The sequence below is a fragment of the Vigna unguiculata genome, chromosome 11 (assembly GCF_004118075.2).
Source record: "Vigna unguiculata cultivar IT97K-499-35 chromosome 11, ASM411807v1, whole genome shotgun sequence".
Classification (NCBI taxonomy): Eukaryota; Viridiplantae; Streptophyta; class Magnoliopsida; order Fabales; family Fabaceae; genus Vigna; species Vigna unguiculata.
Window position 1 is genome coordinate 41,572,296 of NC_040289.1, and position 16,850 is coordinate 41,589,145.

The following is a 16,850-nucleotide window of genomic DNA, read 5'->3' on the forward strand; positions in this document are numbered from 1 at the left end:
TAGTTAATTTTTATTAAAAGTATTTAAAAAGAAAAATTAAATGAATGAAACAATTACTTAAAATGTAAATTAATTATTTTAATTGAAATAAGTTGATTATTTATTAAAAGGTAAAATTGAGAATAAAAATATGATACCAAATGAGTATCTCTGAATAGGTATAGATGACATCAATAAGTAAATATGGCTTCATTAAAGTTATCATCTTCATTTATTCATTAACAATTTTTATGTACTTTTACCATTCATCTTTCTTTATTATCATTATTCATCTCCCTTTATTATCACCATTTAGGGAGCAAACTTTCGACTTCTTTCATGTAGAGAACTCAAAATTAAACTTTTATTGTGCTATTTGTAATTGTCACTTTTAACTTCACAAAATATAAAAAATAATTGATTCCAATAATTGTTTTAACTCTGAAATATTATCCAAACATACTTTAGTTCGTAAAACTAAACCAAGCTACGTTAATTACTCCATAAATTTGGAGACGTGAAAAAAGAATATTTGTCACTAAATATTTCTTATAATTTATAAGGGACTAGTTAATTCAATTAGTTTCATTCGTGATCCAATAATTAACAAGAAGTCATTATGCATGATGATTATATGAAAGTGAGTATTTTTTTTAGTCACCCATATTTTGATTTATAAAGTCTAACTAGAAGACTTCTCTATCAATGCCATTTAAAAAAATTCACCAATAATTGAAAATTTTACTCATACCATCCCTCTTATTATAGTGTTCTGATCAAGTGGCATGGAACCTAATGTTATTCTTAGTCATTCTTAGACCAGAGTAATGAAAGAAAAATATGTTCCATAAAATGATTACGATGATTATGAAGGTGTTTAATGTCAGGTTTCCAATAAGGTCAATCAAAATATAATTTTATAATTTTATTATTTTATTCAAATTATTACATGGCTCAAAATAATGTTTGTAATTAATATTCCCCATCACCACAACATATTTTCCAATACGATAACATCATTTTGCATGCATCCTTCACAAGTTTTATCGTGTTTATCTGTGTGTAACTTCTCTTGTGTTGCTTCTACAATTCAAACAACGAAGTTTCTGATAAATTATCCTCAAGATTTACACCACTTATTCTTAACTCCACATCTCGCAACAGTCCTTAAAAAAAAGAAAAAGAAAAGAGAATTGAGAAGATATTATCTCTCTCCTCTCTGTTCGGGTGTTAACCCTCTTCCCTTTCCGCAGGAGGGACAACTCTTGAGCCCAAATCCTTGGCAATCAAAACATCTGCAGATTTAGACTGAGAAGATGAATGTAATGAATACATAAACCAGAAAAAGAAAAAGTGAAATGAACCCTAACTTACTTCCATCGTTCAAACATATTTCCGTTCTTTTTGTTCTTCCCAGTGCCCTGCCATTGCCAAATTAGCTATGAGATCCATCTATCCACTATTCAATCCAATTCACAACAAAACGCACCTTACATCCCGGACATTCCACAGCCCCCTTCCCTCCGCAGCTTTTACAGCTTTTCTGTAACTGCACAACAACACCAAATCAAATCATATCATAATTCCATTCACTCGAATTACTTTCGTTTCACTGAGGTAAAATAATTAAGAGACTCACCCAGTTAAGTGATTTAGAAGCAGAAACAACCGCACTTGTTCGTCTTTCGGCTATGATTCGATGAGGCACCGGTGGAGGCGCCACCACCTTCCTGAAAATACCAACGCCCTGCCACAGCACCACCACCGTCTCCATTTCTCTCTCCCAACTCAACGCACCTCGATGATATTATAACAATATCTCTCTATCTGTACTTATACATGTGTACCATATCTATCCACCTCCCATTCCATTACTTATCATTAATCCTTATATACGCTAAATCCAATTTCCTTATCGACCAATCACTTCCTAACATACAAAAATATAAAACATATTCCCATCACGATAATTATTGTATCATTATTATTCATATTTTTATTTCTTAAAATAACACTTCTATATAGCATTACCTCCACAGTGTAATAAGAATATTGTTTTTTAATTCAAATCAAATCACCAAATTAAATATATATTTTGTCAGTTCTATTTCCATTTCGATATAACTTAGAAGTGTTAACATGAGTTAATTCTACGCGTTAACTTAACTTTTGATGTGTGCTTAGTTAGAAAAACATTTACTTTTTATTTTTTTAAATGTTTGTTAAAGTAACCCTTGCTCCCTTGATTGATTGAGTGGTGAAATTGGATTAGCAACCCTTGCTAATAGCTTTTACACACCATTAGTTGAATTATCACATTCAAATGTCAAAGGATAAGAAAATTAATCATGAAATGGCATCAATCAGAATCAAATACAGAATAAAAAAGGGAGAAAATATTTGAACAGCTTTATTCTTGAATTTTATTGTGTACATCAAAGAAAAGAAGTTACACTAATTTGTATGATGAAAATGATCTACAAGGAGAATGGGTTTAGCAAACACAGATAAAGATAAGCATACTGTTTCTCAAGAATACTTTAATCTTCAAAAATATAATTAGATTTTAATGGATCAGGAATTCTAAAAAAACTATAGTTGACACGTGCCATGTATAAGACATTTCTTTTTGCAGCTCCACAATTTCTTCCTACACACTATCGTACATTTTGAAATTTCATTTTTTACTATTTCGAGGATACATGGTTGTGTTTTTATTTTTTAATCTTCAACTTTAGAAAAAATGGGATAGAGTGAGAAGAAGAGGAGAGACAAAGAATGGGAGAGAGCTGAGAGGGGTGAACATGGAAAAAGAAGATTGGAACAAGATAGGATTAAAATGGTCATGTGACCTGTGGAGGTGCAGGAAGCAATTATGAAGGTGAAGGAAGAAATGTATATTTGTATTATTTATTATTATTGTAATTATTTAGGATTATTTGGGATAATCTACAGGGATGGTAGCAGAAGAGTATTTAAAGTTGAAAGGAGAAAGATGATTTGGGATTGGGAATGAGTGTGAGAATGAGAATTGGGATTGGGATTGGGATTGGAATAGATAGAGAATAGAAGAGTCTAGATGGCGAAATCGGGATCAACCGCTGTCTCTGCCTCTGCAAAGGTTTACCCCTCCAACGATCCCGACCCAGACTCTTACGCCCTCGAGAAGTTCAGACTCTACGAAACCAGAGCGGTAATTACCCATTCACTTGTCACTCAATAATGTTTTACACAACCGATTAAATTAACCGATTTTGAAATTGCAATCGCAATCGCAGAGGTTCTACCTGATCGGCAGTGATCGTAACAAGAGGTTCTTCCGAGTGTTGAAAATCGATCGATCAGAGCGGTCCGATCTGAATATCAGCCAAGACCCCGTCCTGTATTCGCCCCAGGAGATCAAGAGCTTGCTTCAGCGGATTGCTGAGGGTAACAGAGCCACTGGCGGCCTCACTTTCGTCGCTAAGGTTTTCGGAATTGCTGGTTAGTACCTCTCTCTCTCTCTCTCTCTCTCTGATCATGTGTATATACATGTGTGCTATATATATATATCACAACCAATTCCTTTATCATTTTCAGGCTGCATCAAGTTTCTCGAGTCTTACTACTTGATTCTCGTTACTAAACGTAGACAAATTGGTGCTATATGTGGCCATGCAATCTATAGCATCAAGGAGAGCCAATTGATAACCATTCCACATGTTTCAATCCAATCAGATTTAGCTCACTCTAAGACTGAGCTCAGGTAGATAACCCTTCCAAAACGTTTACTAAATCTAATAACATCAGTTTCTTACCATCACCTCTTCTCACTGCAGGTACAAAAAGCTTTTGTCTAGTGTCGATTTGACCAAGGATTTTTTCTTTAGTTACACTTACCCTATAATGCAAAGTTTGCAAAAGAACGTTTCTCCTAGCGAAGACGGAGGGATGTCGTATGATAATATATTTGTTTGGAATGCATATTTGACACAAGCAATCAGGTCAAGATGCAATAACACTATTTGGACCATAGCTTTAGTTCATGGTCATTTTAGGCAGGTACGTTGCTTCTTTTCTGCCGTCCGTCATTCATAATAATTCGTTGCTTGTTAAATGGAAGCCTACTTGCTCTTCTTTGAAACATGCATTTTCATTAAAGGTCCATGGTAAAATTACAATAATTTATAGTATTCCTGCTAGTAGAGCAAGATGAAAAATGTCTTAACTTCACTATTATTGGAACTCGGGATAGAATAACAAGTGGTTAGCTTTAATACTCACAACAAAAGGTAGAAACACCCCAAACTTAGAACTTTGCTTGTCTCCTCAAACAAGAGAAAAGAAAAAGAAAATAAATACATTTATGATTTTAAAAATATAAAAAGAGATATATCACCTCAGCAAGATAATATTTTAGAAGTATTGGCCCCAAATTTCTTTCTATAGAAATTAATAATTATGGCTAATTACTCGTAGAAATAAACACCACTTATAATTTGTTTTCCTCAATTAAAATGCATCAGATGAGTGTTCTACTCAAGTTAGCATTGAAAATGTGCAAAACAAATTTGCCCTTTATAGAGATCGTCATAAAGGTTTTGGAGGCATGAAAACTGGACCCCTTTGTATCTAGGAGGCAAAAGAAATAACGGGCTAGTACAAATTTGTGGGTTTCGAAAATCTAGAAGCCCTCAATAATTGGAGGCCTTATGCAAAGGCTCTACTTGCATGGATTGTTCTACGCGCATGCTCTTCATCTGTCATGAAAACATAATAAAAAATTCGTGGAAGGATCACTAAGGTCTTTCTTGACTTTTAATAAGGCCTTACTAACAAATAACATGGTTTTACACCACTTGGGAAACAAGAGAGCATTTGTGTTCTTACTTCATACACACACACACACACACATATATATATATATATATATATATTTCAAACTCCTAACTAGTTTTATTTTCTTTCAAATTATTTTGATAATATATATATATATATATATATATATATATATATATATATATATATATATATATATATATATATATATAACTAGGTAGGTTATTGGTTGAGATACCCAATATTTTTCCCCTTTTTGGTGGGTCTGATAAACACTCATCCCAAACTTAGAACTCTTATTATTTGAACTCGCACATGCTCTCCTACTCTCTAAGGTGTGGAAAACATTTGTTTTTCATTAGGCTCAAAGGTTCCAAAACAAAATTTTTCTGTTTGGTTCAATTGGGTAACAAAGGATAATGATAAATGTCGCACAAAATATGTAATCATGAAATTAAAGAGATTGAAGAAAATAAATTTGTATGAAAAACAATGCAAAAACTTATAATTTTGAATTTCAAATCACTATCTCACTTGATTAGGCTGTAAGTTCTAAATTTCTGAAATATCAAGTTATGTCTCATATTAGCTTTGAGTAAATGTATCCACAATTCTAAAATTTCTCATGCTCACATAACTTGGAACTTTTTATAATTTAGAAAAAAGATTAAAATAAAAAGGAATTAAGAACCTGTGCAACTCCATTACCTCTCTAGCCAGTTGCTAATTGGTCCACAAATCCAATTGACCATGCAAAGTAAAACATTAGTACTGTATTTCTGGACCCTGTATTTTTTTTTTTTAACTTAACGCAGTAATGACTGCCAAGTACTGGGATAAACAGTAAGGGCTGAAAACAGTATATTTTATTGATTGATGAGACAGGCACCTTGTTGGTGGTAATGGGAAGAAATGAGACTTGTCATAAAACTTGTTATCCAAAGATGTTTTGTTGCTTTAAAACTTACTTTTAAACTAATTCACCGTAATATATTTTTAAGTAATAATGGTTTTCAAAATCATTTTGAAGTCGTTTCTTATGTATAGTTCTCAATTAGTAAAATACAAAGAAAGTAACCAAGAGGCCCTTGACTTTCTAGACTATGTTTGTCATTCAATTCATAACAAGTTTATATTCATTCTATATTCATTCTGTTGTTTTCTTGTAAATCCATTTTGTATCCACTTTCATACAAATATAAGAGTGATTTTAATTTTAGACTCAAATATAAATTCCATGAAAGATAAAATAAAGTAAGTACTACTATTATAATATATGTTTCAAGAAGAGCAAAGCAAAAAGGAAAGGGAAATCATCAATAATGCAGCAACTGTTGGGAAATTTGGTTCATTGACTTCATACAATCATGACTTTTGATTGAAATGATCTTCTATGGCTTATAAGAGCTATTTGAGTGTTTCATTTCAATAATTTGTTCCATGTTCGAAATATAATCAGTCCACATGATTATTTAGTTTCTGCATATTCAGATCTGGATTTAATACATACAATTATGCTTAAGGATGACAACAAAGTGGATGCGGGTTTGACTATACTCATTCCTGTCGTGTAAGAATCTTGTGTCTCATCCCTGTCCTTATTGAGTAACGGGTATACGCATATCTACGTTCATATATGCTCTTGTAGTATCTCAAATATTTATTACAAAAAAGAAAAGTCACATCAAAGGAACCATGATATGTCAAGGATTTAATGTTAGTGGGACACAATTTCTTTTCTTCAATGTCCAATGTCAAGGGAGAAATGATAATTGCATAAATCTTAAAATAGAGTACCAAATAACAATTGCAAATGAAGTAATTATAGAAAAGAGTAAAAAAAAACACAATTGAAACTTCAGGGAAATTACAACATCTATTTTTTTCAAATGTTGAGTGAACCATTGAGAAAGAAGGGAATGAAAAATTGTGAAGCAAAATAAGAGTTCTTCAAATGAAACAAAACTAAGAACTAGAGAGAAAAGATACAAGTATTTGAGGTTACCTAATAAACTAAGAGATTACACTATTGAACACTCGAAATTGAGATTCAAACATTTTCACTTCATAATAAAAAACCAACAAATAAAAAATTAAGTGTGTCCTAGAAACGATTTAATTGGATGAAATTGAGGTTTATATTTCCTAAAATGTAATATATCGTTTGTTTGAAACCACACAAAGGAAAACAGTTGTAACTTGAGGTTGTGATAGAGGGAAATTACCTTTGGGATCTAGTGAACTTAGTGGACATTGAACGAGTTGAACAATTGAGAGAGAAAATGAAAGATTTTGTAGCAAAAGAATAGTTCTTAAAATGAAACAAAACAAAGGACCAAAAAGAACAATGAAAATAAGATTTTTATGTTACCCAATAAACTAAGTGTGGTTTAGTAATATAAAATGGGTATGGAGATTGGGACATGACAAATATGCACTTCCAGTTCCAAGTCCCTATAATTGATTTAAAAATCATATATTACCTATATCCATACTTGTGTCAGGTTCAGTATGAGGATTCTCGTCAAAATTGGGCAGGTTCGAACAATATCTATGGGTGTGGTTTATTTGCCATCCTTAGTTATCCCCCATCGCCTTTACTCACTTTTATTACGTTATTTTGCTGTCTTGTCAATTAGTTTAACTATTCACAACAATTGTTATTGTATAATTTGATTTGTGGTTTTAAAAAATTGCAGAGTCGTCTATCAATTTTTGGAAGAGACTTCAGTGTTTCTCTGATTTCTAGACGATCGAGACATTTTGCAGGGACACGGTAAGCTCTTATTTTTATATTTTATTCATGTTTTTCTTGTTTCATAGTTGATTCAAATGTCATGAATCACTATGATAATTTAAATTAGACAATTGTTTTCTGTGATTTTGTGATTATATTTTAATTTCATCCTTAGAAGTGTTTTGTTAAATTTCTAGCTATATATGATTTTTTTCAAATTATATATTAATGTAATATTATTCTTCTCTTTCTCTGTGATGATTAATGGTAGAACTATACAGTACATTGTAAAATTTCCCAACTAGTCAACTTTTTTCAAAAGCAATTTTCTTTGAAGATTATTTTATAGTTATAGAAATAAAGCACAAATCCTTTATTATAAGCAAAAATTGGATTATATATGTTTTGTAAGGGACATTTTTATTCCAATTTCATATCTTTGTTTTTAGAGGATGTCAAATCTCTTCTATTTATTTATTTTCCTGTTTTCGTTTTCTTAATATAAATAAAACACTTGTGTTGTCTCATAAGCACGTTTCAACTTAATGTCTCTCTCTTTCCTATAGTTTAACAGTTTGAATGGCCAATCAACTACAAAGCAACAGTAGTTGATTGGATGGATGATGGTTGCAGTTCCTTCCACAATGAGAAAATACTCATTAGAGAGCATGCTAGACCATTCTATAAATTGCTTTTGGTATAATTTTAAACGAGGAAGAATATTCTAAATTTCTATTGTTTCAAGATTGTATGGACATGACTATCCTTATAAGTCTTAGTTTTATCCTACATTTGAAATATAGTTTTTTATGCGCGGCCTAAGTCCTATGTTAAGTAATATGGGATGCTCTGTTCGTTTCCTTAATAGCTAGCTTTTGAGGGTGGATTTCCCAAGTGCTTGGATATATAAATTGGTACCAAAGTTGGTTGTCAATGTATTTGAAAGGGCTATCTATGGAGGGTTTTGACCGGTTAAGGGTTCTGACAATGGAGAGTCGGGTGAATTATCACTAAGTGAAATGTGGTAGAGTAAGAGCCGGTTTGGATTCTTTGCTCTAGTTTCTCACCATGCGTGTCCCTCTCCCATTTAACTGTTCTGCATTTTTAATTATTCTGAGATACCTGTGTTTGAGTTTGCCAACTCAGTCATGTCTCCGAAGTTTGAATTCATGCATGCTTTATTTTTCTTCTCATTCCACATTGATGATACACATTATACAACTGTTTTCTTCTCTCATGTCCTTTCCATTACCTAGATCTGATGATCATAACTCTGTGCTTTAAAGGAACATTTTAACGTCTTTATTTGTCCTGTGGTTACGTTGATTAGGTGTAGAAATGAAATGAAATGAATTCATTTGTCTAAAAAATGATCTCAACATCTTCCCTGTGGGGTAAATGTGCTTTGAAAATGATTAGGGAACTATTATTCTCCTTTTTGTACACCTAGGTTTCATTCTTAGTTTTGATATTTTTTTTTTTGGGTAGCCTGTTGTTTTCAACTTGTTCACCTAACTTCTCAATGGTCTGCATTTGCAAAAGAGGTGTAGCTTTACACATTCTAAGTAAAGAATTTAAGATCATGATCTGTCATTATGCATTCAGTCTTAAATTTGTTAGGTAGATTTGGGAGCATTTTATTGTGGTTCTTGCCTAACTCGGCTTATCATTCCTCTATTTTTCAAGTTCTCTTTTTTGAGCTTGGTGAAATATGGTTTTTCAATTGTTTAAGCTGTGATGTTATGATAATAGTCGAATGTATGTTGTATATTTGACTGATTACAGGCTTTGCATCGTTTGGTGCCATTTGATGGAATTTAGTACCATATTTGTCTTATGTAATGAGTTTTGTTGCACTGGATTGTTTTTCCTAGACTTATCTATCATTATTGTTTTTGCAAGGGAAACTTCTACTCTTCTAAATAATTTTCCCTAGAACTATGGTTTTTAACCCTATTTTAATTTCTAACACTTGTTTTATTCCATAGGATTATTTATTTTAGTTTTTACAGTGGTTCCTGAGCCAAAGTTTTATTTTGTGGTTTTTTAGTTAGGGCAGAGTTCATAGTACACGATTGGTTGAACATTTGCTGATGCTGGTTCTCTACATTTTTAGGAGTTTGTGTTGGTTTGATTGGAATTTATATGAATTAAACATGGAAATATTCTTTGATATCATGAATTATCTGTATTTCGAGTTGATGTTTGGTTTTACATTGTGTCTATCTTGCTATAACAGTAATGGTTAAATTAATTTTCTTTGTAATCAAAATTTTCTGCAGTTACTTGAAAAGGGGTGTGAATGATCGGGGGAGGGTTGCTAATGATGTTGAGACAGAGCAGATTGTCCTTGATGAAGAAGCTGGCTCTTGCAAGGGGAAAATGAGTTCAGTTGTGCAAATGCGGGGATCAATACCACTTTTTTGGTCACAAGAAGCATCAAGATTTAGCCCTAAGCCTGACATAATTTGTACGAAATAGTTGAGATTAATATTTATCCTGTTCATTGTTCAATTTTTTGCTGTTATAAACTATAATGCTGGAAGTTCTCTCTTTTTTTTTTTTTTTTTTTCCTTTTTGACTTCCAGTGCAGAGGTATGATCCGACATACGAAGCAACTAAATTGCATTTTGAAGACCTTGCTAAGAGATATGGCAATCCAATTATTGTTCTGAATCTGATTAAGGTAATTCCTCAAATAAAAATAGTTAGTTAGTGCTGAAAAAGTTAGTAAATATCTATGTACTTGTTAATTGATTCCATTTTTCTTTTAGAAAGGGACCTGACTTCTATTTGCATCCTGGTTCTTGTAGTGAAAATTGATTTCTATCTATGTCCCATGCTTCTACCAAATGACTTCCCATTTGAAATTTGAATTTCAATCGAGCAAGTTCTTTTCATTCATCTATCAAATCATAAGTGCAAATTGCAAATGAATAAAGATGTAAAAGAAACGCCTAACAAACTGCCAACAGTGCCAAGCATGCTAGAAATTTTTTCCCTACTGTCTTTAGCTGTGAATCGTCTCCGAATATGGTTCTTTGTTACATGTGTTTGCATTAGTGAATTGCTTTTTTTGTAAAATAGAAAATATTTTATAGTTTCTTGTAGCTCATTTAAATGATGAAATGCAGACAGTTGAGAAAAGGCCTCGAGAAATGATGCTGAGGCGTGAATTTGCAAGTGCTGTTGGTTATCTTAACCAAATTCTACCGGTAGAGAACCATCTTAGATTTATTCACTGGGACTTTCACAAATTTGCAAAGAGGTAAGCCTACTGTGCTTTATCTCTTAGTCTCACTGTAGTGGTCTTTTACTTTTCCTGCATTTCAAACTTGTATGTGACTATTCTATATTCTTCTGTGCCGTTTTCAAAGCAAGTCTGCCAATGTTTTGGCAGTTTTAGGTGCTGTAGCAAGTGAAGCACTTGATTTAACTGGCTTTTACTACAGTGGTAAACCCAATATAATAAAGAGGGTCAACAAGAGTAATCGAACTAGCACAGGGAGGTATGATCTATCATTGAAATTGTTACATTCAATAGTGTTTTTCATGTTTTTTTACATATTCTTTTTCGAATTGTAACTCTTAACATGGAATTACATTTTTTTCTATCCAGTATTGTTTAACCAAGACCTTTTGTTTTCCATAAAATAGCAAAGATACGAAAAAAAATGCAGGTCCTGTTACCTTTTCCATCTCATAATTCTGCTATGAGGTTTGACCACCTGCTGCTCTAGAGCCCTCACTGTTAATATATGCTCTTTCCAGAATTAAGAGACATAGAACTAGAAGTCTCCATGAAAATCATGAAATTATTGAATAAATTCATCCTTTCTTGTTTTGATCTTACAGTTCTTAAGGTTTTGATCTTATGCTTTAGCTTTCCTATGTTATCTATTTTTGGACTCTGAACAGGAAGTTTGTTTCCGGTTATGTCTTTTCATTTTTGTCTGTTTTGCTTCAGTTTTGGATTATTGAGAAATGGACTTAATCTGTAATGAATGATGTTGATTTCTGATAACAATGAAAAGCTAGGCCTTCGTAGTAATGCCATCCAAGAAATAATAGCATTATACCAGTAGTCATATATCTATTTTATCTCTCCTCTAAGGGCCTTTAAGCCTGGGAGCAATACAGCATGAAGTGTGGCCTAGGACCAAATAACAAACGGAACCGTAGAACTAACAGTGCAAACCTATTACTAAGCATAGTAATCTTTGGCTGGGTTTGTCTATGTACTGGGCTGACAGCCCAACAGAATGCTATTGCAGTTTTAGTTTATCGTAATTGTAAAATGGCAACATGTTGCTTTAGAGAATGGAAGTTTTATTTATGTTTTCAACTAATTCTTTATTTTGTTAGGGATTCTTCACTGCGAGATCTGAGAGCTAGTTCTGGTGATATTGTGAGAATTGGGAACAGTAATGAAATGATAAATTCTGTGGTTAACCGAGACAAAGAGACTGACACTAACCATCAGAATAAAAAAGATAATTTAAGTGATGACGCACCACATTTTCAGAGTGGAGTTCTTCGTACCAATTGCATTGACTGCTTGGACCGTACAAATGTTGCCCAATATGCATATGGTCTTCAAGCTTTAGGACGCCAGCTCCATGCAATGGGTTTGACTGATGTGCCAAAAGTGGATCCTGATAGTAGTATCGCTGCAGCTCTAATGGATATGTATCAAAGCATGGGGGATGCTCTTGCCCAGCAGTATGGTGGTTCAGCAGCTCACAATACTGTATGACATTTTATGGGATTCCAAATTTATGAAATCTCCTTGACAAATATCTAATCTCCGTCTTCTTCTGCTGTTTGCTATAATACATGTGTATATATTTTGGACAATGACAGGTGTTTCCGGAGAGGCAAGGAAAGTGGAAAGCAACAACACAATCAAGAGAGTTTTTGAAGTCCATAAAACGATATTATAGCAATGCTTACACAGATGGTGAAAAACAAGATGCAATAAACTTGTATTATTCCTCTGTCCCTTGGTTAATCTAGTGTTGAATAAATAATTAATATTTTAAATATTTAAGATATTGTTCTTTTTCCAGATTTTTAGGTTACTTCCAACCACATGAAGGGAAACCTGCTCTCTGGGAGCTGGATTCAGATTATTATCTCCATGTATCTGGGGTTGGGGATGATCTAATTCCTGAGAAGTGGTGAGACATCCTAGTTAAAATGTCTGATATTAAAATCCATTAGTGATATGCACATGCTTCTACGATATTTAGAATTGATTTTCTCATTTATTGTTTATTTTCCGTATCAGTTATAATTTTCTTCCTGAGTTTTTCAGTTCTGAACCGAATCCTAAGTCTTCTGAAAGTGGTGGAATAGTATTCACCCCAATACCAGCTTGCAGAGAAGACTTCTTACGGATAAAGTTGACATCGTTTGACAAGTTAATTGAGAAGACCTGTAGTACAATTAAAAATGTAAGACTATGCTCTGAACCTGATCAGAGACCAGGTGGGAGTTCTGGAAACAGTGGAGTGGCACCTGATGCAGCGTAATTTCTCTTATTCTTAGTTGCTGTTTAATGATTTTATTTTGTCGTTTATTGTACTTTTTATAGACTGCTGCCCTTTCTCGTGATTTTCTGACATGCATATGTAAATATTGGAAATTTCTTGCCATTCCACTTAAAGACTAGTTCCTGTAGCTTTGGTTCTTATTGTATGACAACAGTAGCTGATTTTGTCTCTCCCTGCTTCTTAGTACTTACTTGACCGAGTTTTATCATTTCTGTTATCATTTCAAAAATAATTTGTTAGGACTGGAAATGTGGACTTACATTTTGAAAGTAGGCCCAGGATTTGGTGAGTGTATGAGAGGAGAAACAAGAGTGTGAATAAAAATGCTGAGGTGGCAAAGGGTGTAACAAAATTAGTTAAGGAGTGAGAAGTAGTGGGAATATAGGGGGAGGAGAATGAGGAGGGAGGATACGAAAAGATATTGTGGAATTCTGTTGTGGCTTGGAGGTGCTAACTTGTCTAGAGGATGCGGCAGTAGGAATCACCATCCTGCTGTATTTTCTGTTTCATTTTGGAAATAATCCATATATTCTCTCATTTTCCCTGTTTATTCTTCTACTTTTTGAATCTCTGACATAATTGGTCTGCATGCCATAATGTCCTGTGCTTTTTAGCTTCTTCTGTCTCTTCAACTAATTTTCTATCAATGCTCAGGAATCTAATTGATATAGTTTTGTTTGATTGCTTTATGAATGCCTATTACATTTAGTGATTATGAATGAATAATTCACCGCATGTTCAGTTCAGATTCTAACTAACACATGCAGCAAAAAGTTGGATTCCTTTTAATCAACTCCCTCTGTCAAACAACATCAAATAGAAGCAAGCCATTAATCCGCTTGATAATTTTGGTAGATTAATTAGAAGACAATCTCCGTTCAAAGTAAGATTAGAATCACCATTTCTAGATGAATGTATATTCTGTTTAAACTTAGTTGCCATGTCAGCCACTCCTTCCACCCTTACCAAGTACATCATCATTTTGAATGGAAATAGTGGGTAGAATTTATGACTAGTGTGAGGTACGAAAGCTATTCTGTGATCTAAGTAACTTTAGGTAATTTTGTCGAGATAATGATTGTTTGTTGATCCCCAGTGAGATACAACTCAAAAGCCCAAATTGGCTTTTTGGCCAGAGAAAGTACGAAGAGGGTTCCTCTGCTGCAAAAGTAGCTTCTCATGAAACTGACGTTGAAGGATCTCATGCTAATGGATTTTGTGACTTGAATTGGCTTTCTTCTGGCAGTGATATAAATGAAGAGGATGTTTTCCAAAGGTATGTATCTTAAAAGTTCATTATCCTTGTGTGACTTCACTGCACCTTCCCTGTATTCAAAACTACCTGAAATCCCATTCTTCATTGGTTGGGAATCCAGTGTTGTCTCTTCGGGCATATTAACACTGTAGACAGTCCCACTTTCTTTGTTCTCACTTGATGCCTTTATTTTGTAAAGTTTACAGATGATGCTCTTTTTATACTTTTAATCTGGTAGGTACCTTGCAATGACTTCAGCAAATGAGGCGAATGGGTGGTATGGAGGTAGTCTCCTCGGCGATCAAGATGAAAGTAGTGAGATATATAAACATTATGCCGAGCTATGTCAGGTATGTACTTTAACCGTGAGAAATATAAACATGCCCAAACAACTAGTACTTTGTATCTGGACTTATGGTATGAAACACTTACCATTGCTTGCTTCAAACAAAGCACTGTAATAGAGGTACAAATCTCTCCTTTAGTTAAGTACATGCTGGGTTGATTGGCATGTTATATTTTTAATAAGAAATGATAAAGAAATAAATATGAAATGAAGCAGATAGTAGCATCTCTATTAGGATGTGGTATGCATGTTCGCTGCCAAAATGTAGTTTTTAGCCCCTTATTTATCCTTGGCATGCATGCAGGGACCTGCCTTGGAACTTTTCCAAAATGACTCTGAGAGGGAGCAACACTACGCAGATGCTTTAAGCACGAGTTCATATGAAATTGTTAATGATACTAGCGTTGCGGCAGAAATGGAAGCAGCTCTACAGGAGTATGACCAAGTTGGTGCTGACCTTGGGATCATTCCCAGATCTTGTAAATTCTTTGCTGGTGATCCGAGTTGGCTTACAAGATGGTTAACTGGGGAAGAAAAACTACAAAGTATATGATGGCTTATTGACATCTATAATTTGAACTTTTGTTTCTGTACTATTTTTATCTCGTAGTTCTTTATTTATACAAAAGACGTTGTCAGTTTTCTTATCATTGGTCTGGCCTTACATATATATATATATATATATATATATATATATATATATATATATATATATATATATATATATATATATATATGGATATAATTTGTTCATATCTTTTCTCTATAGATTGCCTTGGTTAGTCCATACTCAAACTGCGGTTTTTAGTTCCGAGACTTTTGCTTTATTTAGGTTTTAGTTCTTACAATTTTATTCTAATTGTTTTGATCCTTATAATATATACACATGGATTCTAATGAATTTTCTTTGAAGTGCTAATGTTTTGCATTTTTAAACGTTTTGGATATTTAGGGATGAATGGAACTATGAAGGATGAGATGTTCTATGTTTTCCCTTAATTAAGTGGATACAAATAGAGTATTATTTTTTTGTAACGGATAGATAGGAAATAATGTAACTAAATAGGACAAAACAGCAGAAAAGAAAGGAAAAAAACAAATAAATAGGAAGCATGACATAGGACAATCCAGAATTGGCAAAATTAATATAACAAACTTGCGGTGCTTCTTCTACTATGGCAAAATAAATAACATTCCATATTATTCTAGATTATATAGTTATTTTATCAGACTATTTTGTCGATTTTTAATAATTTCAGCAAACTCTAGCATAGACATAAGAAAAGCCGCATATTGAATGCAATGGAAATGCCCTTTTTTCGTTGTAAAGTTAAAAAGTCCATTATTTTTCAATGATTTTCTTGGAATAACATAAATGGTCTCCAAAACCACAATGCAGGTCCTTCACCATAAATACTTACCTTTCTCTAACAAAACAATGAAGCCACCGGAACCACCCACCACGAAACCACCAACAAAGCCCCAATAAGCCACCCCCAACAAACCCCTCGCGAGAACAAACACAAACGCCTGCCACACAACCGCCAACGCACGGAGATAGAGGGCCTCAAATCGGTGACAAACGCCGCAGCAACAACAACAACGAATATGCGCAACAACACCACCTGAAATGCGAACCAACACCAATGGAAACAAACTCAAGAGAAATTGAAGAATAGTAGGGAGCCCAAAAGATTAATCATAGTGTCGGAGTGCGAAAGATAAACATCCACAGAAAGCTCAACTAAGAAGAAAAAGAGGGGGAGAAGGAGAAGGAGAAAATCAAAATGAAACAAAACGGGGAACGAAATCCTTTTACAAATAAGAACAAAAGAGAAAGAACGTGCGAATAGTTGAAAGTGAGAGAAAAGAGAATCGAATCGAATAGATTGATGCGCGTGAGTGTTAGAGTGAGAGGTTACCATGGACATTGTAGTGTTGAGAGTGAGTGGCAGGGGAAGGCGAAGGGGAATGCCAGTGCCTGGAATTCCCTTCTTCGCATGCGCTCCAACCATGGATTGCTTGCTCCAAAGGGTCCTTCGATGTTTTGCTTCTTTTCTCAACTCTGGTCATTCTCCTGATTAGTTCACTTTCGCGATCACTCTGTCCGCCTATGCAAAGCTACACAATGTTGAGTTGGGGAGGGCAGTTCACTGTTGC

General features: G+C 33.8%; 2 protein-coding genes across 3 annotated transcripts; one reads left to right on the top strand and one right to left on the bottom strand.

Moving 5' to 3' along the window:
- Positions 1 to 879: 879 nt before the first annotated feature.
- LOC114170516 (protein PHOTOSYSTEM I ASSEMBLY 2, chloroplastic) lies at positions 880 to 1,850 on the bottom strand. Of its 2 annotated transcripts, none has more exons than XM_028056010.1 (4): positions 1,619 to 1,850; positions 1,469 to 1,528; positions 1,354 to 1,400; positions 880 to 1,274 (listed from the first exon to the last, which is right to left on the bottom strand). In XM_028056010.1, the coding sequence occupies exons 1-4, from the start codon at positions 1,751 to 1,753 to the stop codon at positions 1,184 to 1,186; spliced, it is 333 nt and encodes a 110-aa protein (XP_027911811.1). In that variant the 5' UTR covers positions 1,754 to 1,850; the 3' UTR covers positions 880 to 1,183. The 2 variants fall into 2 exon arrangements, with proteins under 2 accessions (XP_027911811.1, XP_027911812.1); XM_028056011.1 differs by having other exon boundaries at positions 1,013 to 1,287.
- A 1,082-nt stretch (positions 1,851 to 2,932) lies between these two features.
- LOC114168699 (phosphoinositide phosphatase SAC1) lies at positions 2,933 to 15,337 on the top strand. Its single transcript, XM_028053606.1, has 16 exons — positions 2,933 to 3,172; positions 3,258 to 3,462; positions 3,559 to 3,724; positions 3,798 to 4,020; positions 7,497 to 7,573; positions 9,817 to 10,004; positions 10,123 to 10,220; positions 10,669 to 10,802; positions 10,912 to 11,043; positions 11,900 to 12,284; positions 12,398 to 12,519; positions 12,604 to 12,714; positions 12,852 to 13,064; positions 14,186 to 14,365; positions 14,583 to 14,694; positions 14,995 to 15,337. The coding sequence occupies exons 1-16, from the start codon at positions 3,059 to 3,061 to the stop codon at positions 15,241 to 15,243; spliced, it is 2,709 nt and encodes a 902-aa protein (XP_027909407.1). The 5' UTR covers positions 2,933 to 3,058; the 3' UTR covers positions 15,244 to 15,337.
- Positions 15,338 to 16,850: the final 1,513 nt, after the last annotated feature.

What these genes read in the sequence shown, in the direction of transcription:
- LOC114170516 (XM_028056010.1), bottom strand. Translation starts at nt 1,753, where the DNA reads ATGGAGACGGTGGTGGTGCTGTGGCAGGGCGTTGGTATTTTCAGGAAG. An exon ending in CTTCTAAATCACTTAACTGG is followed by an intron (nt 1,529 to 1,618) that starts GTGAGTCTCTTA and finishes GTTGTTGTGCAG; the next exon opens with TTACAGAAAAGCTGTAAAAG. An exon ending in AATATGTTTGAACGATGGAA is followed by an intron (nt 1,275 to 1,353) that starts GTAAGTTAGGGT and finishes CTAAATCTGCAG; the next exon opens with ATGTTTTGATTGCCAAGGAT.
- LOC114168699 (XM_028053606.1), top strand. Translation starts at nt 3,059, where the DNA reads ATGGCGAAATCGGGATCAACCGCTGTCTCTGCCTCTGCAAAGGTTTAC. An exon ending in TTCATGGTCATTTTAGGCAG is followed by an intron (nt 4,021 to 7,496) that starts GTACGTTGCTTC and finishes AAAAAATTGCAG; the next exon opens with AGTCGTCTATCAATTTTTGG. An exon ending in CCCTAAGCCTGACATAATTT is followed by an intron (nt 10,005 to 10,122) that starts GTACGAAATAGT and finishes TTTGACTTCCAG; the next exon opens with TGCAGAGGTATGATCCGACA.